Source organism: Aspergillus lentulus (assembly GCF_001445615.1).
Source record: "Aspergillus lentulus DNA, contig: Alt01, strain: IFM 54703, whole genome shotgun sequence".
Classification (NCBI taxonomy): domain Eukaryota; kingdom Fungi; phylum Ascomycota; class Eurotiomycetes; order Eurotiales; family Aspergillaceae; genus Aspergillus; species Aspergillus lentulus.
The window spans coordinates 3,352,778-3,378,864 of record NW_028322123.1 but is presented as its reverse complement, the minus strand read 5'-3'; the positions used below and the strand labels follow the sequence as shown (position 1 = coordinate 3,378,864).

At 50.0% G+C, this 26,087-nt stretch overlaps 6 protein-coding genes across 6 annotated transcripts; 3 read left to right on the top strand and 3 right to left on the bottom strand.

Annotated features, from left to right (window-relative positions):
• Positions 1-2,584: 2,584 nt before the first annotated feature.
• ALT_1032 (Zn(II)2Cys6 transcription factor domain-containing protein) lies at positions 2,585-3,811 on the top strand (the record flags this gene model as incomplete). Its single annotated transcript, XM_033564115.2, has 1 exon — positions 2,585-3,811. One exon carries the CDS (start codon positions 2,585-2,587, stop codon positions 3,809-3,811), a length of 1,227 nt encoding a protein of 408 aa, XP_033420006.2.
• An 804-nt stretch (positions 3,812-4,615) lies between these two features.
• On the bottom strand, positions 4,616-5,662 carry ALT_1031 (putative oxidoreductase C162.03; the record flags this gene model as incomplete). The annotated part of the gene is made up of 3 exons (XM_033564116.2): positions 4,616-4,962; positions 5,025-5,537; positions 5,608-5,662. 3 exons carry the CDS (start codon positions 5,660-5,662, stop codon positions 4,616-4,618), a joined length of 915 nt encoding a protein of 304 aa, XP_033420007.2.
• Positions 5,663-7,560: 1,898 nt separating this feature from the next.
• ALT_1030 (uncharacterized protein) lies at positions 7,561-8,427 on the bottom strand (the record flags this gene model as incomplete). Its single annotated transcript, XM_033564117.2, has 1 exon — positions 7,561-8,427. The coding sequence occupies one exon, from the start codon at positions 8,425-8,427 to the stop codon at positions 7,561-7,563; it is 867 nt and encodes a 288-aa protein (XP_033420008.2).
• A 1,992-nt stretch (positions 8,428-10,419) lies between these two features.
• ALT_1029 (SNG1 family protein) lies at positions 10,420-11,892 on the top strand (the record flags this gene model as incomplete). Its single annotated transcript, XM_033564118.2, has 3 exons — positions 10,420-10,537; positions 10,588-11,691; positions 11,744-11,892. 3 exons carry the CDS (start codon positions 10,420-10,422, stop codon positions 11,890-11,892), a joined length of 1,371 nt encoding a protein of 456 aa, XP_033420009.2.
• Positions 11,893-12,016: 124 nt separating this feature from the next.
• On the bottom strand, positions 12,017-18,980 carry ALT_1028 (conidial yellow pigment biosynthesis polyketide synthase; the record flags this gene model as incomplete). The annotated part of the gene is made up of 5 exons (XM_089599080.1): positions 12,017-14,044; positions 14,093-14,635; positions 14,693-18,301; positions 18,369-18,642; positions 18,694-18,980. The coding sequence occupies 5 exons, from the start codon at positions 18,978-18,980 to the stop codon at positions 12,017-12,019; spliced, it is 6,741 nt and encodes a 2,246-aa protein (XP_089456744.1).
• Positions 18,981-20,843: 1,863 nt separating this feature from the next.
• Positions 20,844-25,914, top strand: ALT_1027 (uncharacterized protein; the record flags this gene model as incomplete). The annotated part of the gene is made up of 8 exons (XM_033564120.2): positions 20,844-24,047; positions 24,102-24,236; positions 24,291-24,341; positions 24,393-24,699; positions 24,752-25,032; positions 25,091-25,441; positions 25,502-25,633; positions 25,699-25,914. The coding sequence occupies 8 exons, from the start codon at positions 20,844-20,846 to the stop codon at positions 25,912-25,914; spliced, it is 4,677 nt and encodes a 1,558-aa protein (XP_033420011.2).
• Positions 25,915-26,087: the final 173 nt, after the last annotated feature.

Sequence of the window (26,087 nt, the reverse complement as noted above, 5' to 3'; positions counted from 1 at the left end):
GTCCAGGATTTTTTCTCCTTGGATTTGGTCTTCTGATCATGTACCGGCTGTTGCTGCTGGTTCTCCATTCTAGGGACTCTTCTTTGACGCTTGAGTCCTAGGACGAATGCTACGAACCGTCTGCTACTAAAGCCTGTAGAATGACTTCTTAGAGAACTGGAAAGCGCATCTAGTTTCTACCTCAAAGCTATGGTTAACCGCTATTCGCGAGTGTAGGTTGCTGGGCCGCCTCACACATCAACACATTGTTAAGCACTACTATCATTAAGTGGATGGTCACCTCTCAGGAATCTGGTTTAGCCAATCTGGTACAAGTCTCCTGCTTTTATTCAACAGGTCCATAATTGAAATGGTCTTTAATTTTCGCCTATACTTAGTATATGCTAGTTAGATTGACGGGTAATCATTTCAGTTACTAGCGCAAGTTGGTCTTACACTTCCTTATGAGTGCGTGAACTATTGGAGAGCGTATTAAATAACTTGATAACCACATCTCTTAGAAATTCCGATAGAGAGTCTCTCATGTGACTATTATTATGGATGCACATATTCCCTCCTGTGGCGTCAAACTAATCATCTAGACTCAGAATAAACATCCAATCACCTCCCAGGCCGTCTGTGGTAGAAGCTAAGGGATACTGCGGCGCAGTCTAGTACTTTCAGTAAGGATTGCACTACCACAGCTAATTAAGCTTAATACCCCTAACTTCTCTTTCTAGGAAAAAGCTATTTATGAATCTAATAGATGCATAGTAACCTAAAAGTATCTAGACAGATGCAGGTATGTCCTTTTTCCCTAAGACCTCAGATTACTTTTTCTAGTATAGAGTCTATGGGCAAGAGTACTAAGAGCTAGGAAGTAAAATTCTTGAAAGCTATAGGGATGCTGCCCTTAAAGTTACTTTAAAAATGCTAGATAACTTTATTCTCCCTACTATCTGGCCCTGCAACTCCTCCACTCCTTATCTCTTTATGCTATCTGTGGATCTTATCTAGATCTTTTGATTTTAGCGTCCAGGATCTAGCCTCTGAGATAAGTATATGGTGAGCGCATAAGCTTTCCAGCCTTCCTTCCACTGGTGGTTCGCTGACAGCCATGGTGGTACTTACTGGTGGTGAATGTTCCCGACAAATTGATATCCAATGAGGTCGCGTAATTCTACCAACTGGAAAACTGGATCGACACTGTTGCAGGAGTCCTCCTGAATCTGTTTACAGTCCAGTATGAGAGGCTTCGTCTCATCTAATTCCAAATTCCACGCCTCTAAAAAAGCCACAACGAGGGGGCTACCGGGACCGTCGGGTCCGTCACATACTCCGTTTTCCCGCCATAACTCCTACAAATCCTTTAGTTGGATTTTACATGCTACTTTCCTAAAGCAGGCGAGACAATCAAGTAGGGTGATTCTACATTACTTCCGGTACGGCCCTCCTGCTACCTCATATCAACCACTAGTGACCCCTGTTCAGACATAGTTGATGACGAGAACCGAGGTCTTAAGTTCATGTAAATGGATATAATATCTCCATTGAATGAGTCCGAAAAATCTAATCGATAGCTTGTGATAAGTCTCGAGGCAAGAAATCTTTATTGTCCTGAACTATGGCCAATATGTGGGACCTGTAAAAGCCTCAGGATCACTTGCACCCCAAACAGAGTTCGACAGCCGCGAGGGCCTCAAAGCTACCCGAAAACATTGCACTCTCGCATTTGTAAGAAACACATGTTGCCTTTCCCGCTGGTCCTTCATGTATACCACTGACTTACCCCATCTCAGCAGCTCTGGAACATCAATGGAGCTAATGAAATCAAAGGCCGAGGGGGGATCCCGGGATCCAGAAACACCCTCTTGTAGTCCACAAGGTCCAACATTGTAGAGAGCAGTCAGAATCAAGCTGGTTACCAAAAGTAGTAGTTGGTGGTTATGTCCAGAATAAGCTTCGCGCATAATTAATATGCACAACTGATGAACTAGCTGCAACAGGTCTAGCCAATAAACCCCGAAACCGTATGTTGGCTCCTGTTAGACAAGACAAACATCAGTGGCTCTTGCGCGGTCCTCCTCTTGACACATGGAGCGCGGTACAGCAGGCTATTGGCTCATCTATGGCAACCGCCGTCTACTATAGCCAGTTTAGACAAATATGCAGTCTAGGATTAGTATCGGATGTATGGTTGATATACTCCGCCGATAACTCCGTTAAGGTGGCGAGATAAGCAATCAGAGGTCAATATACGACAGGGGGTCGATATACTCCGTTGATAACTGCATTAGAGCGAATGGATCAGTTGGAGAATTCAACAGACTATTCGGGCAACAGTAGAAACCGATAGGGCCATGAAATAATTATTAACTGACGGTACAATGCGTAAAGGCGTCATGCAAGCAGGGCTATAATAACAGGCAACCGCCAGCTCGACAAGGACCGAGTCATGATAACATCCCTGTATTGGCGGGGCCATAACGCGGCCCAGCAAGGTTCCGGTCTGGCAAGGCTGTCAAAGGCAGATATTTAAGAAACTCTGACGCAGCGTAGATTTTGAGTTAAGGTCCTGCGTGGATGCACGGGGGAAGACGCAGCCATGACAGATACTGACACTATACGTTCTTCGCAACCACCTGTGGGCAAGCGCTCGGCATGTGATCGCTGTCGGACGCAGAAGCTTGGCTGCATGCGCGTCAATGGACATCCCACCGACGCCTGTTTGCGGTGTGTGCGCTCCCAAGTTGAATGCGTTACCAGTTCGCCCCGCAGGCCTGGCCGGCCCGCAAAGGCTGCCGCTGCCAGAAATATGAGCAGTACGGGGCCGTCTCCGCAGCGTAATGATTATGCTCCTGTATTAGGCCTCCTGGACGTGGACTTGGATGTGGATGTGGCCGATACATTCGACTTCGCCGCTGTGGACGTGCCTTTTGAGATCCCGTCTAGCTTTTGGGGGTCGAAGGGTATCGCAAACCTCTACCCTGACGACGGCTGCTTTCCCGATTCAGGGATGGGCGACGACCGCTCACCTAGCATGCCTGCCCTTGAGCTCTTCCCTTCCGACAACGCCGGCCCGCTGCGCAAATACCGCATGCAACTGGCACACGTCCAGCAGACCCTATATAAACAGCTGTTTCGCGTCCAATCCAGCCATTGCGACCTGGCCGAGGTGCTGCGCGTCACCTGTGTTCATCATCACCACATGACGTCTTGCGAATCGTCCCCCACCAGTCGTGCCACAGCGACCTACCCCTCCCGCACCCCCGCCAACCCCCTCGCCACCGTCGCAACCATAGCTGCTGAATTTGTCGACATCTTATCCGCCTTGGTGCCGTCTGCGCTCGGCCCGCACGACCATCCCACCCGTTCATCACATCCTAACCCTCACTTAAGCAGCCCCGACCTGCTCATCATCCTCTCCTGCTACATCCTTCTCATCCATATCTACGACTACATTCTTGCGCAGCTCCTAGCTCAGGTAACGTCAAATCCCGCGGCCTTGGAGACAGCCCTCCAGTCCGCCCCGGTGCTCTCCCTCGGCGGGCTAGCTGTCCCACCCGCCCGGCATCTCCCGGCTCATCTGGTGCTGGTGTTGGTAAACAACCAGCTCCTGCCCATTGAGGCTTTTCTCGGGCTACCTGACTCTCTTCGGGTTTCGGGTGTCAAGGAGGTGGGTGGGACCCCGACGGGTGGAAGGTTTGGGCAGGGGCAGAGGGATGGGCTCTTCAGCGGGGCAGGGGGCAGGCTCTTTGCATGGCCTTGGTGCAGGTTGAGACCGAGCAAGCTGTTGGTGGGACAGGTGGTTTGGGTGTTATTGCCGCGTTGAGGGAGAAGAGAGTTAGGGTTCTAGAGTTATAGGGCTGTTAGAGTATCAGCCATATCTTACTACTATCAAATCTGGAGAGTATCATATATCAATATTTAACCGTATTCTGGCTGGGCCAATGAGATTGCTGGATTCTACTATGATTTCAACTTACCAGATTAAGCAGATTTTATAGTTTTCATTTCATTGATTATAAGTAATTAGTCAGACATCTAGATTGCTAGAAATCAGACCCTTCTTCATCCTGAAACATACCGCTCACTAGCGATTACCATAGATTCGCTATTATCGGGGATCGGTTGATATAGAGGTACTCGCTCGCCTCAACTACCGAATCAGGTTAGCGCCTCGCGTCGCGCACCTCATATTCAGCGTGTAGATAGCTTCTCTCTTAAATAGTATTGAATATCATGTTTTTATTACTTCTTCATTCTCTCATTCTCTCTCACAGGCTATGAGGCCCCGTAACTCATTCGAGGTTTCTCTTCTCATTCCCTAGATCTAATTTACGCGTTCCATACGCGCTCTTTCATTGGTTAGTCCAGAACCAATCTCGCGGATCTCTACACTACAACTCTTCCTTTTATGGTGATACTTACGCAGAATCCAGCCTGTCTTGTCGAATCTAGGTCTCGGAGGCCCGTGATCTGTCAAAATTTAATGAAACAACACCTACAATCCGCCCTAGGCCCAGTTAATCAACATGGAATGGGCACTGTTCCTACCCTTGGGGGGCGAATCCAACTGGATGACCTGCTACCTTATTCTAGATACATGAAGGCCAACCAGGTGTATAGCGATTGCTCAAACTTTGAACTGTGCCCGATCGGCGTCGAGAGCGCCCAGTTCGCCGTGGGTCTCAAGATCCTGAAGCTGTCCCTCCAACTTCGCCCTGATGAGCTTGATAGCGGTGATGCTGAGAGGTAAACGAAGTGGAACTTTGTCGTTCCGACTGGCTACCTTGTACAGGACATTGGCAACGGCACTAGGCTCAAAGCCGACGCCGGCCGCCAGCCCCTTCTTCACGAACATCTCAAGCTGTCGGGCGGGCATATCAGCGGCTGCATATGCCGGATGGGGCTCGGTGTATTTCTTGCTGGAGGTTTCAAAATTCGTATTGACGGCACTGGGCTCGACGATGCAAAAGTGAACTAGGAAGGTCGAATACATATCAGTCATCGCTCATGTTCCTACAAGGTGAAAGGTGGCTTACTGTTCCAGTCCGGATGCACCTCTCGAGCGACAGACTCACTCCATCCTTCAACGGCGTGCTTGCTCGCGTGGTAGAACGCATGACCAGGGAAGGTGCAAATGCCCGCCAGCGATGATATATTGAAGATCAGGCCGCCGCGGCGAGACTCAGATTGACGCATCACCTCAATGGCTTTCAAGGTGACACGGACGGTACCAAAGAAGTTGACTTCAAATTGGTCATGCATGTCATGCTCAGTGACAGATTCCGTATCGCCGGAAAGCGAATAGCCTGCATTGTTCACCACGACATCGATGTAGTAACTGTCTCCAAAATGCGCGGCGGCCGCCTTGAAGGCTGCATCGACCGCCGGGGGTTGCGTAACATCAAGGGAAAACTTTACGATGGCCGGGTTATTGTCGTCGAGGTACGAAAGACTAGCTATATCTCTCGCGGTTGCGACCAGACGCTGACCTGGCACGGAGGCGACATGAGTCGCGATAGCACGGCCGATGCCGCTCGAGCACCCGGTAACTATATCCAAAACAGTGAAGTCAGATTTTCTAGCTCAAGTATACCTGACGATGATATGTTATCCGCTTACCAAACCAGGTTGCGTCACCTGGGAGCTGGTAGGGTTTCGTGTTGACGGGGTTCATATTGTAGCTGCAATGATGTGATGTACTTTGCTACTTCCTAGCTTGTTACCGCAAATAGTCTCCTTGTGGTGTTGTTAAATGGGAATCACCTTTTATTTTACATTTCGACGGTGCAGTATCGGCCATTGTTTATCGGCAATTGTTCTGTCGGACATTTCAGGCCTCCCATTCGGGAATTTTGAAGTATGAAATTCGGCTATTACGGTAAACCAATAAAACAGATTAATAATATCTAGGGGATATTCATTATAGCCTTTGGTTTAACTAAAGAAGCGCCTCTACGCTGTAGTTCGATTATACTGAGCATACTACACTTGCGCTTTCCGGACAAACTATATGCACTTGATAAATTAGGATACTAGGAGCAAGACAGTGCAAGGAGGTGGGTGACACTTCCTAGGAATATTATACTAATGTGACGAAGAATGTCTAATCTTAATATACCGTTTAGTTTATAATAAGTATATTATTAGTGTATCTGGGATTTTATAAAAGATAGGCACTACTTTAGAACTGGAACTCTAGTCGTAGAAGATCTTATTATCTTAGTAGAGTGGAGGGACGTATAGTATTTATTAGATTACTACTTAAGCTTAACCCTAGACTTTCTGCTCTGTGTCTCTGATGTTATTGTTTAATATAGAAACTATCTAAGTCAGTATTTAGTTATTTACTAAAAAGTAACTAAGCCTAAATCAATGATGATGATGGCTCACAAGTGCAGGGCGACAGTAGCATAGACATGATTCTTCCTACCTACTAGGTCCTCTTAACTGGCTTCCTGGCACGACAGGGCATTAACTACATTGTGGAGACGGTAAATGTAGATCAGCCTCCCTTTCAAACAGAACAATAGCGAGTTCGTGTCTCTTGAAAAACAAAAGGCTAAAGCCCTGCTCATCGTCACGTCCCCTATGTCTATTCTTGGTGTTCGTCGACCTAAGTCTATTTCATCCCTATGGCTTTTTCAACTAAGAGAGGATGAGCTATTCTGGACGTTGAGTGACTCAGCCAGAACGGCGGACAGGCCTTAGCAAGCCTCTGCTGCGGGCACTCTCTGTCTCTTATTGTTAATTAGAGCATTACCAGGATGCACTAGATACTTTGTAATCTATACCTATAGCTCTAGAGCTTTCTACATGCAGTAGGTCTAGCACTATTATATCTACCAGGCTGTTAGGTAGGTTCAGCGCTTACGTGCAGGGCATACAGTAGAAGATATTAAATAAATAATCCTCATGGCTGCTTGCTTTTATCAGTGATATGCTAAGTTTAAGAGATAGAGAGCTTTGTACTAGTGAGAACAGGTAAATCCTGCCTGCAGGAGACTATGGTTAAGCTAGGTTTGTATATAATACAAGTAAACTTGCTAGAAAAGTCTTTATAATTAATATAGACTATATCATTAGAGTAATATTCTTAGTAGATATCACATTCTAGTTAGAGACCTAATAACCCTTATAAAATCTGTAGAGTATTATAGAACTAATTATATTTTATTTATCATGTTATTATGCAACTATTGGTGGTTCTGCAGTACTCCCGCAAAGCAGGTGTTGAAGCATGACCCAGTCTTCGCCTGTCAGATTTGAAGGTAGAAAGAGTAACAAATATGACTTAGAAGAACAGGTTAGTCTCACATCTATATAAGTATCAAAAATTTATTATAGAGTAGTAGGAGACTGCATATCACCTGCCAATCGACCAACGAGGCCTGAGGAAATATAAATAACTGCGACATGTTCTAGCAATGTTCCGCCAGTGTATCCAAACGTCAGGCGGACACCCTGGTTGTGATAAGTACATCGTTCAGTTCAAATCAATGTCAATGAGTCTCAATAGACGTTTAGCTTGATGCCAGTGAGAGTTACCGTCTTTGATAGCGCTTGCTTGCTAGTTCACAGAGAGCTTTCCAAAGGGCAAAGGTCCTCCATTGCCCCGCTGCTGGCAGTACTGGTCACCAGCATGTAGAATCGAGCAAGGGAAGTGATCGGGCAGTGTCCGACGCCTCGATAGGAAGAGACATTCGTAGCTCGCTTCCACCATGCATCCACCACCTTGATCGTTTTGGGATGAAATAATTCCCAGTCTTGTCTTATTTCTTCGGGGAAGGAAAGATTCGCTAGCATAGACACGGTAGGTTTGTCAAGCACGAGGCACGCGTAATTGCGAGCCGGGGCTCTGATCCAGTCGTTTTCGTTGAGCTGCTGTAACGTCCGCAGTTGCGCTCGAAACTCCTCGCGAACGCGATCATCTGATGCACCGGACAAGGTTTCCTCATCTTCCACGACACTGAGTTTGAACCGCTGACATGCCTCGTCCGTGTAGGCAGAGGTAGACTGCGCTCGGATATTGCGGCGAGTCACTTTAATGAGATGATCCATGGCCTGGGGAATCTTTTCCAGCACGTCAGCTGAATACTGAGTGACGAATGCATAGAAGCCCCATGTTGGATCACGGCCTCTCAGCTGTTCTGCTTCGTTATAATCGAATTCGTGTAGTTCGATGTCTTTGAGCAAATACCAGATCTCATCCTGTAGCATTGCGAAGAGTTGTGCATCCATCGGATGCACATACGTAGCAGGGTCTGCATCTTGGCGCACCTCCTCAAGAGGGCGAACAAGCTCGTTGATATTCGGTACAGCACCAGGCCCATAACATCGGGGTGTGAAATTGCGGGTTCTTGGGACTGGGCGTGTACGAAGAGTGGGGTCTGGCGGAGTGGCCGGGCGCTGACTAGCAGGCAGTCTTGCACGAGTAGACATGGAGGGTAACCTGATACGATGTTGGAGAAGATGCTCAGTGGAATGGACTGGCTTGGGAGGGACCCATATCTGTTAAATAGTTCTGCTCTCGTCACCTGATCCGGAGCTCCGATCTACAGTTTATGCTCCGGCGCTATCACCTCAGTAACTAACTCTCCATGCCTTAGCTTCTCCTGTTATCAAATAATAATGCATGTGTCATGGTACGACGTGATCAATAAATCATGACAAGCTCGCTTCTGTGCGTTGAGATATTCAACTTCCATTCACCCCAACACAGACATAATAGTCAGGCCATAGACCAGAGCAATCTTTCTTGACAGCTAGACTGTACTCATAAAATAGATTTGGAGTGATCCCACGCGATGTTGCAATGTCATAGCACCCATCGTCCTTCACAAACTATAGAATTTGTCACAGTTGATGGCCATTCCACTTTGCGTCAGAGTTGGCGTCGGTATTCCCGTATTGGACGGAGTGGATTAAGAGACACATGACGAACATGGCCCAACGTGCGAATGCATTTGCCCAGATGTGTTTGAGTGACATGCAGATTTTCTGGGCGAGTCAGCCGAATGATAGCTCAAACTCGAGGTTCTTAGTTCCATCGCGACATTGCGCACCTACATGGGCCTGATCACAGTCAATCTTCATGGACTCGACTAGAAGACGTGTGAAGATACGATGTCTCTGATCGCCGGCGGAATTTCTTCCTTCCAATTGAGACGTGCTCTTATGCAACATCATCATCCCTTTAAATTGCAAAGTCCCAGTTTTGCGTGGATGTGGGTTCCTGTAGAGTATATAGTCCTCTGCCTCTAACAAATAGCCCATTTAGCCATGCTTTTGATCCCATCAGTGCCGATCACCAGATCAGCTTCAACTGGTGGACTTTCATCTTTAAAGTAGATGGTATCACGAGCATCAGGACTAGTGATGACACGAGCCACTCCGTCACTATATTCCCATCGGGGATTCTCACGCGCCATAGCCACTCCTGACTACAGCTAACCATGTGCATCGCCAGCTTGTCTCTTGCGCCTGGCAGAGAATAGTCTATACCGATGAAAGATGGCTATGTTTGATTTTTAGATTCCTGTGTGAGGCTACATATCCACCTCCCTTGGGTGATATCTTAGAAGAGCTCCTCATCCGGATGTTTAAGAACATTTAAACCATTGCGTCTGATACTCTAGGGACCTCTGCTCACTATGAGGGTAGAAGAATGCGTTGCTTCTGCTTCTTAGGTACTGCTAGTGTTATTAAATTTACACTCCTTGTTGATATCATGAGCTTTGCAGATGTATTATGTGGGATCGGGGGAGTATTTCTTGAGCTGGAGGTAGGCAGTGAATCTGGAGATGCCTGCCCCAATGATGATGATTTCCATTTTGGATCGATCCGATTCATGTAGACGTCGATGATTGAAATCCCTCCAAGCCAGGTATCAAGTGAATTCGTCTGCCTGGTGACGATCTGCTGACTCATTACCTCGCATTGCGTGGGCAAAGTTTGTATAGCTTCAACTTTCAAGCCCCCAAAGAGAGGGATATTGTCACGAGACTCCCTTTGACTTCCAAAATGCTACTGCCTCCCATTATGCTGGATTTTGTATTTTGCCACTAACCACAGCCCCATATACTACGGTAGTAAGCTTGCAAAACGATAACTGTGGCCGTCTCTCGGGTAACTTCAAATCCGTAGCCCATGACCAGCTGACAGTATGTGCTCTGCTACCACCATTCAGGATTTTTATCCTAGTGTAATATCATAAAATAGGGTTTCGGCGTTCTTGCTGATCGACCTTGGGATCCATTAAGCCCGAGTTATCCAGGGTTGATGTCATGTCCTATTAGGTTACATCGCTCCATAAAGTATGATGTCCACAACTTTTGCCAGACTAATACTTCACCACCCAACACCTTGACGTTGGTCTTTGTAGACTATTAAAATTGTCTAACGAGGTTGAATTGCACAAGCACAACATCATCAATGGCGGACGAAGCCGAGAGAGCAGCAAGCGTTGACCACCGCCTCGAGTCGGTATCCTTCTTTGATGCGAAATTGAAAAATGTACGACAGCAGGTTTTTTTTCAATGGGGTCGCACCGGTATGTAAGACATCAAAGGATCATGGCGAGATGCAATCTAACGTGGATAGTCTTCATCCTGTGCATCTACACACTTGCAGTCCTGTCCTTTTTCTGGGGATCCCAGTTTCACACCGAGGCCAATCAAGCAGCCCTAACTGTGTGGGTGGTTGATTTTGACGGCCGGACAGAGCCATCCTACACCAGCAATCCGCTTTTAGGACCTATCGTGGTCGATGTCGTGAACCGGATCAGTCAAAGCCCAACTGGACACTGCGGCTACACTGTGAAATCGCCTGCCGACTTCGACTACAACCCAGTGGCCGTGCGGCAAGCCATCTACGACGAGCACGCCTACGCTGCCGTGACTGTCCATCCAAATGGGACCAGACGACTGCACGATGCGGTATCGGGGATAAATCCCACTTATGATCCTAAAGGCGCCATTGAAATCGTCACGACTTCCGCGCGCGACCAATCGATATACTCGACCAAGATCCAGCCGCAACTCCGGAGACTGCAGGTGGCCATCATGAGTGAGTTCGGCCCTCGTTGGACTCAGGAACTCGCCTCGCAGCAGCTCGCCAACTCCAGGGATCTGATACAGGCGCAGGTGCCTCCACAGGCTGTGAACCCGGGAATTGGATTCACAACCATCGACCTCCGCCCATTCAGACCAGCCGCCGCGATGCCCTCAGTAACAGTCGGCCTGATCTACCTCATCATCATCGCATACTTCAATTTTCCTTTCCTTCTGCCTGTTCATGCGCAGTTCAACAGGAGCTCTCATGACCAACCAACGCTAAAGATCTCGCACTGGATAATCTGGCGTATTACCTCCGCCATCGCAGCATACCTCTTCCTCTCCCTCTTCTACTCCTTCATCTCACTAATGTTCCATATCCCTTTTACCAATCCTCCAGCCCCGGAAACTCAACCCAGCGATAACCCCAACGGCTACGGCAATGCCTCCTTCATCATATTCTGGATGCTGAATTGGGTTGGAATGGCTGCGCTAGGCCTTCCGTGCGAGGTCATGGCCATGGCGCTGGGATTTCCCTGGAGTGGCCTCTTTCTTGTATTCTGGGTGATGAGTAACGTTACTACGGGGTTTTACTCGCTGAATTTGGCACCGGGGTTCTTCGCTTGGGGGTGTGTGTGGCCCTTGCATCGGAGTAAGTTGCATTCTTGCCGTTATACGTTGGTGATATTGACTGACTGCACTAGTTATCGAGGCGCTGCATACGATCTTGTTTGATACAAGCAGTCATATCGGGCGGGATTTTGCAGTGCTTAGTACATGGGTTGCTGTTTCACTTATTCTGTATCCTGTCGCGGCGTTGATTATGTGGAGGAGGATGAAGCGGGGGAGTTAATCCCCCTCCTTCTCACCATGTTATTGGATAATATGATATTACGATTGCTGGATTAGATTAGATCTGGGACACAATATCTCACTATAATAACTCTGGACTCCCTCAACTGTTTTTAACACCACTGCTAGTTAAGGAACCCTATTTCCTTCCAGATGTGGATGTATTTTCTCACCACCTCCTCGCTTACTTTGCCAACGGCAGCAAGAGTTTTAGAATGCTCAAGGGTCTTCCCCGTATCAAGAATGAGTCCTCCACAAGACATCCTAAGGTAATTGCTATCGAGGAATTCGAGAAGTGTAGCAGCGGGATTATTCCGCATCGGCGCCTCACGCACTCGTTGCACCCACTCCTCAAACGGAATCAAAGTCTGGATATTCAGCGCATCAGCAAGAATGGCATTCGTTTCGCGCCAGGGCTGGCCAACGGGGTTCTCGATATGGTAGACAGGGTACGGGGAGCGGTCCGACAGGATGAGATCCGCCAATGTTCCGGCAACATCATTGACAGGAGTCCAGTAGACGGTGCCCGGCACATCCGGTAACGCATTCAAGGTCTGCGATGACTTGATCAGGAACCCAAAGTGCTCCATTGGGTTCCAGTACCCGCTTGTCTTGGATCCAGCGATCTGTCCCAGCCGGACAGCCATCACGCGAAAGAGGTCCGGATGCCGATGTAGCGTTTCATCGAGCATCCTCTCGCACCCCCATTTGGCTTCGCCGTAGCCGTTCGGCAGTACGGCGTCAATGCCCACTCGCTCCTCCGGGACGGTGACCTTGTTCTTCTGGGCCAGGCCGTAGTTGCCAACGACGCCAATAGAAGACACCATTTGGAAGCTGAACTTGAAACTGTGCGGACGCCGAGCGACAACCGCGCAGGCAAAATCAATGAGGTTGCGCATGACTTGGAACTGGGGCGCAAATCCCACCAGAGGCCGCTTGGCGCTCATGGGCCATGCATTGTGGATGAGGTGTGTCACTGAGCTTACAAGGCCCTCGTACTCACTGCGCGAGAGCCCCAGATCTGGCTGGGAGCTGTCTGTTTGCAGCACCAGGAGTTTGCTTTTGAGAGCATCAGGGAACCGGATGCCTTTTTCCCGCATGGCGTGATACTGGCGGGTGTAGGGTTCTTCGCTCGTCTTTCGGTTCAGGCAAACAACCGTCCTTACATCGGGTAGTTGTGCAAGATGGTAGACCAAGTGGCTTCCCAGACTCCCGGACGCACCGGTCACCAGAATAGTCTTTGTTCCGTCGCTTGAGGCAGTCGATCCTACTGCTGGCGCGGGCATAGTGAAGCCGGCTGTGTACTTCTGCACAAAAGAGTCGACGGCCCTCAGCCGTTCCGTAGTGGTAGCAAGATCACGCCCGGTTTGCGATGGCGAGCACTTGGTAGGCTCAGGAGGAGGGAGAGGAGCGCTCTCCTGTGGTGGGCTGGTGTCATCGGTGGTCTCCCCTACCAACACCTGCCTCAGGTCACCTATCGTAGGACACTCGAGGAAAAGCGACTCATGCTGAATGTCGAGATCGAGCTCATCGCGGAACCGACTGATGATGACGAGCGACAGGAGAGAGTCCACCCCCGAGGCCGCAAGATCGGTATCGTCCGTCAGGCCCTCCAACTGAATTCCACTCTCCTCGGAGATTATCTGGAGAGCCCGAAGAAAACTTACCTCCTTGGGCAGAAAGTCATCGTCGGTGGTTGGTGTGCTCACGGTGGTCGCGCTCGATCTCGGCGTGGGTAGTGTCTCGACGGAACTCGGGAGGGACGAGACAGTCGGGCTGAACCAGACCTCACTGAAGAAGCCCTTCAGGTCGGAAACGGTGGGATAGTCGAAGAAGAATGTGCTGAATTCCATGTCCACGTCGAGCTCTTCCTTGAAACGAGCCGTGATGGTCAGACTCAGCAGAGAGTCGATCCCGACATCGGCGAAGACGGTGCTGTCCGTCAGATCCGATACTGCGAGTCCGCTTTCCTCGGCGATGATCGACATTGCTTGTTCAATCTTGGGACTGGCTTGGCTGACGTGAGCCGAGTCATTCCCTAAGCTCAACGACGGAGCATCTGGTTTCTTGCCCGCACGTTGGCTCTTTTCTGGACGGTTCCCGCTCTCGAGAGACAGAATGACCTTGAGTATTCGGCGCGGCACGCCTTGTATCTATAGACAGGTTAGTCGATATTCTGCTGCATAAGGGCAAAGACGAACGGCAAGCTGTCCAAAGTATCCGACGATCCTATCGGCATCAAAAATCACCACGTCGCCATGCCACAGCTTGTCTGCTCCCTCTACCATTCGTGTGTAAGTAGTGTACTTCTTCTCAAAGTCTACAGGTTCGAAAAGTTGAAAGGAACTCCATCCATGGTTCATGAACACTTCGACGTCGAGGTCAGTGTTGTCATTGCAGTTCATAGCGAATCCGCAAGACTGCGTCAGTGCGTCAATAATAGCCGGATGGGTGTGGAAGCTCCCGCCCCTTTTTACCGTGTCAAAGCTCAGAAGACTTGAGGCCTCCAGCGTGTGGCTGTTCAGGACAATCTCATCGATGGCCCGGTAGTCGTCGTGGAACCGAGCCAACGGTCGAATTGCCCGGTACACCATGGGCCGGTTGAACCGCGCCGTGGCTCCTGATACGATACCCTGTCGAAGGGCTTGAATCTTCTGCTTCACATCTGCGGCATCCCTCTGGAGGCGTTGCAGAAGGTCTCTGTCCTTGAAGCGTACAACGCATCGAGCGTGCCCCTGTAGTTTCTGATTTGTCTGTAATACCTCTTAGCGCACATAAACCATAACAGGAGCTGAACTCACGTCAAAAGACATAAACTCGATTGCTGCTGCATTGGAAGACCAGTCCACATCAGCATGGGCCTGAAGCAACTGCTCAGTCGCTCCAGCCCGGAGGATTAGGGGCTTCCAAATGGTCATTTCTGAAACATCCACTAACCCCAAACCCGGCCGATAATGCTCCAGGAGATAAGTTCCCAGGCTTAGTGCGATATCCGCGTAGACGGACGGAGTGCAGAGCGGAACCCCATCTACCTCATGGCCTTGCACCAGCGGGCTCAGATCTGGCCGGGCGATATTTGCCTCAACAACAATACGACCTTTCTGAGCATCACTGGTCTCTTCCAGAACCCTGTGTATCGTGGTGCTCTCCAGTCCCGCCGCTGGACTTGTCTGTGTTAAGGGAGGATCTCCCTTGCGCAATGACCAGTCATTGGCGTACTGTATCCAGTATGGCTTCAAATCCCAGCAGTACGCCGGCAGTGGAATCACTTCGTGAGCAGCAGGAAAGTCTGCATGATATTGTCCCCAGTGAATATCGGCACCGGCAGTATAAAGAGTTTTTAGGGTGGCCGCCAGAACTTGCCAAACCGGTCTGGCCCGCTGTAGCGAGGCCAAGGATGGCACCTGCGGCCCGAGAACCGCTTTCACCATCCCTGAGACAGCCGGGTGTGGGCCGATTTCCAGCGTCATGGTCTGGTCCGTGATCATACGTTGACTTTGTGCGGCCAGAAGCGCCTGACGCATGTTGACTGCTTCGCGAGTATGGCGGGCGAGGTAATCTGGGCCAAAGTGGCCTTGACCATGGACGATACTGCCATCCAGGGGGCAGATGACGGGAAGTTTGGGTGTGGAGTATGTCACACCGCTGGCTAGTCTTTGGAGATCCGCCAACACTGGTTCGATCTGGGACGAATGAAAGGCGTATGGCACGCTTAACAGAGTCGATTTGAGGCCTGCATCTGCGAGCAAGGTTCTGATTGAGGACATATCCCCTTTACGTCCAGCCAGGACGGTTTCAACGGGAGAATTGATGCAAGCTATTTCGTATGTTTGATCCTTCAAAACAGCAGTGACCTCGTCCTCCGAGCCCTTTACCACCAGCATGGCATGTGTGTCTCGAGTGCACTTTGACTGGAGTAGCTCTGCCCGCTTCCCCACCAGATACGCCGTGTCCGCATCCGACAAGACACCGGCGACGTTGAGAGCCGCATATTCGCCCAGGCTGTGTCCCACGACGGCAACGGGCGTAATGTTCCAGGAAGCCCATAATTCGCTCAGCGCAATCTGCAAGCAGACGCTCGCCAGCTGCACAGCAGTTGGCGCAAATCTACCGATGTCTTCGGCGTCCGAGAGGATCACCTCCAACATGGACGGAAAGCCCAGAGACTGTCCGATCTGGTCCAGGCGAAGCATCCGGTTCCGGAAACGAGAAAATTTCTGAAACAGGTCTTTCCCCATGCCAGGGTATTGTGCTCCCTGTCCGGTAAAGGTAAAGACAACTTTCGGTCCGTGCTTTGGTCTCGACGTCCCTGTCTGATCGCGAAGCGCCGCCTCGATCTGTGCACCTAACTCGTCGACATGGGACCCAATCAACATGACGCGGTGCTGATGATGGATACGCCGCGCCGTCGTCGTGTACGAGAGCTTGCTGAGAGAGACACCGGGATTCTCCTGCAAGAACCTTTGGATGGAACGGAGGTTCCCCTGCAGCGAGACACTATTCTTGGCCGACATGGCAATCAAGTGATGGCTGCGCGAGTCTGCGAGTTGACTGAAAGTCTCTTGTTGGATCGGCGCATCTTCCAACAGGAGGGCCGAGTTTCCACCCGCGGCGCTAAAGTTGTTGACGAAAGCCAGCCGAGGCTTGCTCCTCATCCACGGTGTTGGTTCCAAGGCGATATGGACATTGCGTTGCTTCAGATCGGTGGGAAATTTGTGGTTGATGCGGGTCTTGATCCCACAGTGCGGGACAATCGTATTCTTCTGCATCATTAAGAGGACCTTGATCAGGCTCGAAACACCAGAGGCAGCCTCGCCATGTCCAATGTTCGCCTTGGCCGACCCCAGAAAGAGTGCCTCATCCTTGCTACGGTACCTCTTGGCCCGATCGACTGGGGGGGCAAACGTGTCCAGCACGCTCGACATTTCTCCAGCGTCGCCAGTTTGGGTGCCTGTTCCGTGCATTTCCACGTAACTCACGCTGTAAGGATCAACCATGCTTTGATTGAGAATCCTTCTGAAGACTGCACATTGCGCTCCAGCATGCGGCCGGGTAATTGACTCTGACTCTGCCGAGTGGTTCGTGTACGCACCCAGGATGACCCCCAGAATGGGGTCGTGGTCCGCAACGGCGTCATCAAGACGCTTAATGATCACTGTTCCGACGCCTTCTCCCCGACAATACCCATCCGCTGAGTCATCAAAGGTTTTACAGTTCCCCGTTCGGGAGAGAAAATGTCCCCTGTCAAGCCCTGCTGTGAAATCCGGGTTGGTCAAGACGTTGGTTCCACCGGCAATCGCGGTATCGATGTCTCCTTGCCACAGTGCATTGCAGGCCAGATGAATGCCTGCCAGGCTAGAGGAACATGCTGTATCGACTGCGAAACTGGGACCACTGAACTTGAAATAGTAATTGATACGTCCTGGGATGAACGCCCGGTTTCCACCCGGGATGAAATACGTGTCGATATCCTGGGCGCTATTGGTCTCCATCCAGTCGTTGCTAGTCACTCCATAAAAGACGCCAACCCGGTCCCGTCTAGTGGATGGAGTCGCGTCTGGTACAATGCCAGCCTGCTCAATCGCTTCATATGCGGTCATGAGCGCCAGTCGCTGCGCCGGGTCAATCTGCGGTGCCTCTCGGGGCGAGATGTTGAAGAAGCGTGCATCAAATGAAGCTGGGTCATCGAGCCAGCAACCAAAGGGGGTTGAGCTGGTGTTTTTCTGCGCTCCAGTCGGGTCGACATGGGTTTTGGCGTCCCAATGAAGTGCTGGGACTGGTTTGTGGACATCAAGTCCTTGGTACAGAAGATCCCAAAACGCCTCGTTGTTGTTGGCACCAGGGAACCTCCCCGACATTCCCACAATTGCCAGCTTCGGTTTCCCAGGGTTTGAATACGGAGTTTGTGGTTCAGCCTTCAGACTCTTTTCTGGCATGGTCAACGACTCGCAGAGCGGCGTCTGTTTGAGCGCCGTGTGGATCAGTTGATCGGCCTTTGTCCCGATAGGGGTTATCCTAATTGTCTTCGGGGACACTTTCCGGTGCGTCGCCTGCAGCTGGTCAAAAATACTACTCCAGCAAATGGGCTGTAGCAGTATCTGCTCGACCGCAGCCCTCCAGATTGCGTCAAGTCCTCCAGCTCTCACCAAAGTTTTAGTACTTGAAAGGAGGAGCATTTGCCTACGTGCGTCGCTGCCGTGTGGAGCCAGGCTTCCAACGATTGCCTCGACGTCATTTTGGGAGTAAAGATGCGTGGCATGATACGGTCCGTATATATTGATACTGTCAAACCTGAAATCCTTGAAGGTACTGGAAACAGTCATCTGAGTAAGTGACGAAGGCGGGCCGCTGACCGTTATCCCGTTGGGTGTAAAGGCGCTGATATAGGGCTGCCTGGTTAGGGGAAGAACCTAATTCAGCAGCTAGTCAGTCCCGGGACATATGCACATGGAAGACAGAATATCGCATTTTCCTTACAGTCTGTTCACAAAATTCGCGCACGGCTTCCGCAGATGTCGGGCCGCGAATAAATATTGACCAGCTCTGAACTGGGGCGTGCAGAGGCTCAAGTGTCCGCGTAATGTCCGCCACGAGCTTGCCGGTCCTGAAAGCTAGAACGACTGCATCCACGGCTATTGGGATAAGTTCAAGTGTGCTCCGGCTGCAGCTAACTGCCGCCGCAGCCAAAGCTCCAGTGCAGATGCCAAGTACAGCAGAATCCTGTGCGGGATAGCGCCCACTCTCGGTTTTACTGGCAATGCTTAGCTTGTTAATAGAATAGGTGACAGGACCAAAATCTTACCTAATAAACGCTCCAAGCTGATACATGCAGGTCAAAGCCATATCTAGGGGTATGCATTGTCGGCCATCTTGCTTCCATAAGATCAGGTCATCAAGACAGGTGAATCGAGGCATGTCAGCCCTGACCTCATGCGGCAAACTGTATAGTTCTTCGCGAATTGCATCGTATGATTTGCTGAGGAAGTTTTCCAAGGCTGGATTATGCCTGTTGCACATCATCTCCCTCAGATAGGGCTGTGGGTTGTATGTCTGGTCTCCGAAAAGAAACAGCTCCAGATGGTCCGCCATGTTGGTGGTTACGGGTTGACACCTGTGTAATTCTTTCCTGGTCTTTGCTTTTATCGTAAGTTCGACCTGTCTCAACTGCAACGCCAGACATGCCTAATACCCCCGGGTTCCTTATTAAATAGCCACCGTCTTGCCCTTCTCCGAAGCTTCGACGATTCGTAATGACATAAAATCATTGCGAATAGTCTCCTTCGGGATTTGCAATATGCTTCCATGACGTTTTCTATAGTTTGACATGGCGATGACTCTTGGACATTAGCACAAGTTGAGGGCGGAATGGTTGCATCCACATCTGAGTTTATTTTTTAACTCCATAAATTAGGGATTTAAAGTCTTACTACGTTACATTTCTCATTTAGAGGGCAATGCTAACTTTAAGATAAACTAAAAAATAGAGCCGTAGATTAAGATCTACCTATGCAACACTGTACGTCATGTTTTCAGCCTGTAGCTATGGTTTGCCCGGGCTATCTAGTTATCCTTCTTTTACATGATCCATTCCTGTCACGCTCTATTAGTTTATGTAGGGGCTAGCTGAAGCCCTCATATTCTTTCACTATTCCTCTTGGGCAAGTAATACTGACAATTCTGCATCACAGGTACTTGTGACTTGAACCATAACTAGTTTCTAGATTTATTCTTTTTTAGACCGTTGGATAAGGTTACATAACTTAAATATACTTAAAGTTTGACTATATAACCTAACTCTGCTATGACGTTTTCTCTAAAGTTTACTAAATGATATTGAAGTATAGATATCAAATAGTGTATATCCTTTTATCAAGTTATAGAGAATTAAGAGATGAATATGTTAAGGGTAGTCAGTAGTCACTTATTGGGACTGGCCTTAATTCATTAAGCTATGGTCCTGATAGAGTTGCATAACCGAACCGCTAAAATCGAATCCAACCCTCACTGAAACCGCAGCGGGGAGGTTCGGTTCCTAGATTGCAAACCCGCAGCAGATTAGGTGCGGGTTAGGGTCGGATCCAGGGGCACCGGTTAAACCGCTAGAAACTGTTAAATCCTCGTAATCACTGATTTCTAGGATTTCTATAGGAATATTGATATTGCTAGATAGCATAGCATCTAGGCTATCTAGATATGAAATATCGATCTAAAATATCTAATGGTTGAGGAGATATAAAGGAATAATCGTATGGAAGTGGTGGGGAGTATATATATATATATATATTTAGACTAATAAGTCTAAGGATAGTATAGCCCCCTAAATAGTATTATAATACTTATAGTACAATATATTATAGTTCTTTGAGCATAGGTTCCGTCAGTCAGTTACTCCAGCCTTCCAAGTCTTCGTAGCCGTGGCCACGTATCAGGCTATGATCGGTAGAAATTCGTAGGAGTCTCACCTTCAGCCAGCCACGGCGTTAAACTAGCCATTCTTCACTGGCCCAGAGTCTCCGTCGGAAATGTCACCTGCAGCAGCTAAAGGCTGACTACATAGTCTGCAACAAATGCTTCGATTGACCTGTCATGGTTGGGATGTGGCGTCCAAGAGTTATGTGCGTTTGATATTTGGCAGTGCGGGGCGTTTTCAAAAGGGTAGGCTGGTCTAGGCGATGTAGATACTTATACTCCGAGCGGGGAATTATTTCCGTCTTTATTTTTCTTTTCCTCTCCTCATTTCGCATTCTTTTTTGTTTGCTGTCCTTGTACTAGTCAGCATGGAGTCTTCTTCGCACCCGCACTAGCCCTACCCGTCGTTCTTCCCAAAGACAGATCTACATTCCTCCTCTTTTGAAGCCGACACTAGGTTCTAAGATCAGATACCGTGGGTTCGGACAGTCTGGACCGTCATCTGGCGGTACAATATTGATTGGGCTCAACAACAATTTCATAATGGACAGTAGAACTGGGTCGCCCACAAACAATACCGATCATGAAACTCCCGCAGACCAAGAAGAGAGCGTTGAGAGATCTTCAATACGTGATATACCTGGCAATGAGAGTCAAAATAACGAGCGTACTGACGGGTCATCCGCTGTGAACTCAGTCCATGGGCGCGCGGAGTCGCTTGGGGCGATCAGTCCGACTGGACCGGAGTCGGGCGACGAGGCGTCCACGAACGATGAAGAGGCCGCAGGCCCCGGCGTATCTCATTCCCGCGAACAGAATACTGATGATGGCGAGGGTGATGGTTCGGCCGGTAATGGTCTATCCGAAATTTCAGACGAAGGTGAAGTATATAGGCACGAGCTGGATGACGATATAATGGAAGCTATTATAGGAGCTGCGGCTGAAATTGGGAATGATGCGAATTCCGATCAGTATACGGTTTCCAGCGGCTACCCCAGCGGCTACCTGACCGAGCTATCTAAATCCAGCAGCGACGATGGCCGACATGGAGATGCCAATCCGGGCACGGCAAGCAGGACAACCAATGTTGTTCAGGTTCTGGAGCACCCACCCAGCGGAGATCTATGGGAAGCTATATCTGATCACCATATCGAGCGAGTGGAAGAGCTTCTAGCCGGTGACCCGGAGTTATCGAATTCAAAAGCGTTGGTTGAACATGATGACGAGGGGCAAGAACCCTTTGTAACGCCGCTCTATTTGGCCGTGGTCTACCGTCAACCTCGCATCGTGGAGGCCCTCTTGAAATATGGGGCGGATGTCGATGCATTTTCCACTCATATAGCTGGTGGGATAAGTGCGCTGCACTCCGCAGCCATCATGGCCAACTACACTAGTGTGAGGCTGCTGCTTTCCCAGGGCGCAACCATTGATATTCAACGGGCTGGCGGAATCACACCACTCCACGACGCAATCACGCGGCAAAAGATCGACATAGTGCAGTGCCTCCTGGAGGAAGGGGCGGATCCTACCTTGCGAGACAATGAGCTGAACTCGGCTTTCCACATTGCTGCGCAGTTCGACTCTGTGGAGATCTTGGATCTCTTGTGGGCAGCGACAGCTGACCCCGAGACGCAAATAACAGAGAAGAACGCATCGGACAACGCGCCGCTGCATACCGCGAGTGCGAATGACTGCCCAGGGGTAGTGAGATGGCTGCTCGATAAAGGCGCAAACGTTGATCAGGTGGGCGAGTATCAACGCACGCCATTGCACATGGCCAGTATAGAAGGAAACGACAGCATCGTCTTGATTTTACTAAAGAACGGAGCGCAGATAGACCCACTAGACTCTGACTCACAGACTCCTCTACTGCTTGCATGTGCGAATCTGCAGGGCAAAGTGATGAAGACTCTGTTCTACCACTGCGCCTCAACTACAACAGTCGACTCTAGTGGACGAGGCTGCCTCCATCATGTGGTTCAGGGCCACGACCAGCTTGGTGAAGGGTCTAAATCATTCCCGGAGTACCTTGAGTACCTTGCCGGGAGGGGTGCTGTTGTTGACCAAGAAGACCACCATGGATCCAGCCCGTTGATGGATGCATGCCAGGGCCAGAACCCGGAGTTGATCCAGACCCTGCTCGACCTTGGCGCTGATATCAACCGCAAAGGCCATATGGGATGGACGCCTATCTTTTACGCATGCAAAAAGCCGGACAATGGGAGCCTGGATCTTCTTCTGAGACACGGTGCTGATGTTACTGTAACCATGACGGGGGAATATACCCCACTCCATGCAGCGTGTAGCTGGGGGATCATTAGCAACGTCCGGCTTTTGCTTAAGTACAACGCCCCCGTCACTGCTCTTGATGGTGATGGCAACACGCCCCTTTTGAAGGCAGCAGATAACAAGGCCGTTGACATCATGCTCGAGCTTGTCAAGACACAGGAGTATTTCCCAAAGAATCCGGCTGCGGATCCGGCATTCATTGAGACCCCAAAGTCTGCTGCCAAAATTGTCGGGGTCTTTCTCAATAGCTTTGATGTAGAAGCCCGTGACTATTCAGAACGTGATCTGGAGTCTCTACTGCACTGGGCTGTATCGCACGGCCGCTTCGAGCTGATCCAAAAGTGTCTTAGATACAGACGTAAAGCATTGTTCTGGAGAACTGGGGGAGAAGCCACATGGCTCCATGTAGCAGCTCAATACGGACACAGCGGCATTATCAATAACCTTTTCAGTAAGATTGATGCCGCCAAAGAAGCCAGTGGGGGGATTACTGCGTTGAACGTTGCAACTGCACATGGCCACCTCGACACAGCTCGGGCGTTGCTGGAGATCATAGCGAGAGACTCTCCCAATGCAGACGAAGCCAGTTGCGCAAAGGCTAGAGCAATCATTCACTGGAATGGTCGAAGAGAATCGCCTCTTACACTATCCATCAGTCGAAAGCACAAGGACTTAGAGAAGCTGTTCTTTTCCGAGCTGAAGGCCCTAGGTGGGGTGAGCGGCACTACCCTTGACTCAATCAAAGAAAGCGAGCTCCTCGAAATACTCGCCGAGTGGGAAAAGCCGGGGCGCGAGTTTCTGCTTAAGCATTTGCTCCAGCACTGGCTACCTGCCCCGTCAAATACAGATGTCAGATACTGGTCGGCTCTTCACTGGGCTGTTCACGGATCCGCGGCCGTGGTGGTCTGGTGGCTTCTATCGAAGGGGGGATACAGATCGGGCGATGCGATCAGAGACTGCCAAAAGGATCCTCTGGTGAAAGCAGATGCAATCGGGCCGATCATTCAGAATCTCCTGCGGAATCCACCGCCGCAGATGTATGAGATTGCGAATCCGGTTGATGACGAGCGGCCCTTTCCCCCGAGACCGATGGACTGGGAGAATCAACGACCTGATCTCCATGGATTCGTCATGACCGTGTACTCTCAGAATGGAAAAACCGTCGTGCCATACACGAGAGATACTCTCCACGGCATCATTTACAGCCAAGGGCCGACTGCTCTCTCAAGGCGCGTGGAAATGCTCGAACAAAGAGATTTGAATATCTTGAAGAAGAAGCTGGGAAATGTTTTGAGCGACGACCAAAGTCTTCCTAATATCTGGAATCAATCTCGAACTCCGTCTGGCGGAGTCAGAAGCACTAACCATCGCAGGCTGCGGCATGACTATAGTGGCTCCTCGGAGAACCTGAAGTTTCGTTGGATTCATCTGCCTGTGAATGAATTGCAGTTAACCAAGGTTCGCCAGCCAGCATCGCCCGTGAGTGATCGATCCTAATATGGTTGACCAAAGGACCTCGTAACGAGACTGTCGCACGACTCTGGCCGATCGGAGATGGACCATAGGAACTTTATGAAGTTCTTCAACAGAAGCTGGACTGAGCTCGCGGCAGGCGCAAGGCAACATTATATGAAGCCGCTGTGTCTGGTACGCATTGCGCCCAAAATTTCTGATTATTTCTAACTCCCATGGAATATCTAGCGCGCGCAAATAGATGAGCGCGGTAAATTCAGAACTTGCACCGCTGTCTATGTGCGTAGAACATCCTGTCTCCCCTTGTTCCTATCACTAAACCGACAACAGATGCCGTATCTGACACTGGGTGAATACGACCCAAAGAATCCCAAGAAGAGAACTCTTTCCAGACTGAAGGAAAGTGGAGATGATAACTTGAATAGCAGAAGAGATTCCAGACACATCGCTCATGTCCCGCTGACTCTCGACCAATATTACTACCCTGGGATCTCTGACACCAGCTACCGGGACAAGACCCAGGTCTTCTCAAAGTACCTTGAGGAGCACCACGAGAAACCAGTGTCATCAACGAGCAGGTCAAAGAAAAAACAGATATTGATGGTCGACCAGCTGTGGATTTGGATCATAGATGATCGTACGACTAATCGCTCCAGCAGGGATGATTGCAGCTAACTTTGATCGACTAGAGTCAGTCATTACAAGCACGTCCCAAAGACACGAGGAGTCATCGACTGTGTCGTCACAAGATGCCAGGGATTCATCAATGAGCACTCTGCTACAGCATGTCCTCAATGACATCGCGTATGGCGAGAGCAGAGGTCGCTCCGAGCGACCCACGTCAGTGAATGAAGTCATGCAGTTGGTCCTCGGGGCGGCTACTGGATTCTTCATAGAAAAGTGTGTACAACTTGCAGACAGCACTTTCAAAGGACCTTTGGAGGTTTTCCGCGAGTCGATTCGTGATGTGGTTCGTCTATGACAATAAACGAAAATTCAGCCGCGCATATCACTAACGACCGATTAAGGCCAACAGAGAAACCGAGCTCTTCCAGAACTTCTTGAAGGATCTCAAGCAGGAGATTGAGAAACGCAAGGCGCGCACCGAGCGCATTTCCTCGAGGAGCGGTCGCCCGTCGATCAGAGAACTGCCCAACAACCCGCATTATATCATCTCAGAGGAGACAGAACTTCTCGACCAGATCCGCGATATCAACGATGAACTCCACATGCTGCGGTCATTGGCCGAGGATCAGGAGATCGTGTGGAACCAAGCATTCGCTGGCATGGAGACGCAAGGCCGTTTCAGTTGCACTCCCACAGAGATTGCTCGAGATCTGGATGGAATGATTCTAGAAGCAGAGATGACTCGTGACTCGGTGAGTGTCTTGCTTTATGGATCTTTTACTGCTGTCCTGCTCACCAGCCAACTTCCCTAGATCGATACGCTGCTCGACCTGCGCCAGAAACAAGCGAGCCTTGCGGAGACCGAGGCCGGTCGACTACAAGCGAACGACACAGCGCGCCAGTCAAACAACATCTACGTCTTTACTCTAGTGACCATCTTCTTCGTAGGTCCAAATTACGCTTCCAGAAGCCATGCTGGAACCCAGACTAACTTCTCACGCAAAAACAGCTCCCTCTTTCCTGGCTGACCTCCCTGTTTGCGCTGAACATCGCCAGCTTTCCACACAACGGCGGAACAATCGAGTACCAGCCTCAATGGCTGTTTCCTATCCTCTGTGGGGACTTGCCTCCCAATCTCAAAAAGACCCGTGCTAACATAGTACATGAAAGTCGGTGTGACGAGCGTGTTTTTCAGTATAGCCATTTTCGCCCCGTTGAGGGTTGAAGCGTTCCAGGACTGGATGTACAATCGCAACGGGGGTGGACGTGCTGATGGGGGCAAGCCGCCCAGTCTGCGGCCATCATCACGGTCCAGCGCGAGTAGTAGATGGAGCTCTTACACAGGCGACGAGGACGGGTCAAGCTCATACCTTCCTAGCGAACATCACGACGAGAGGG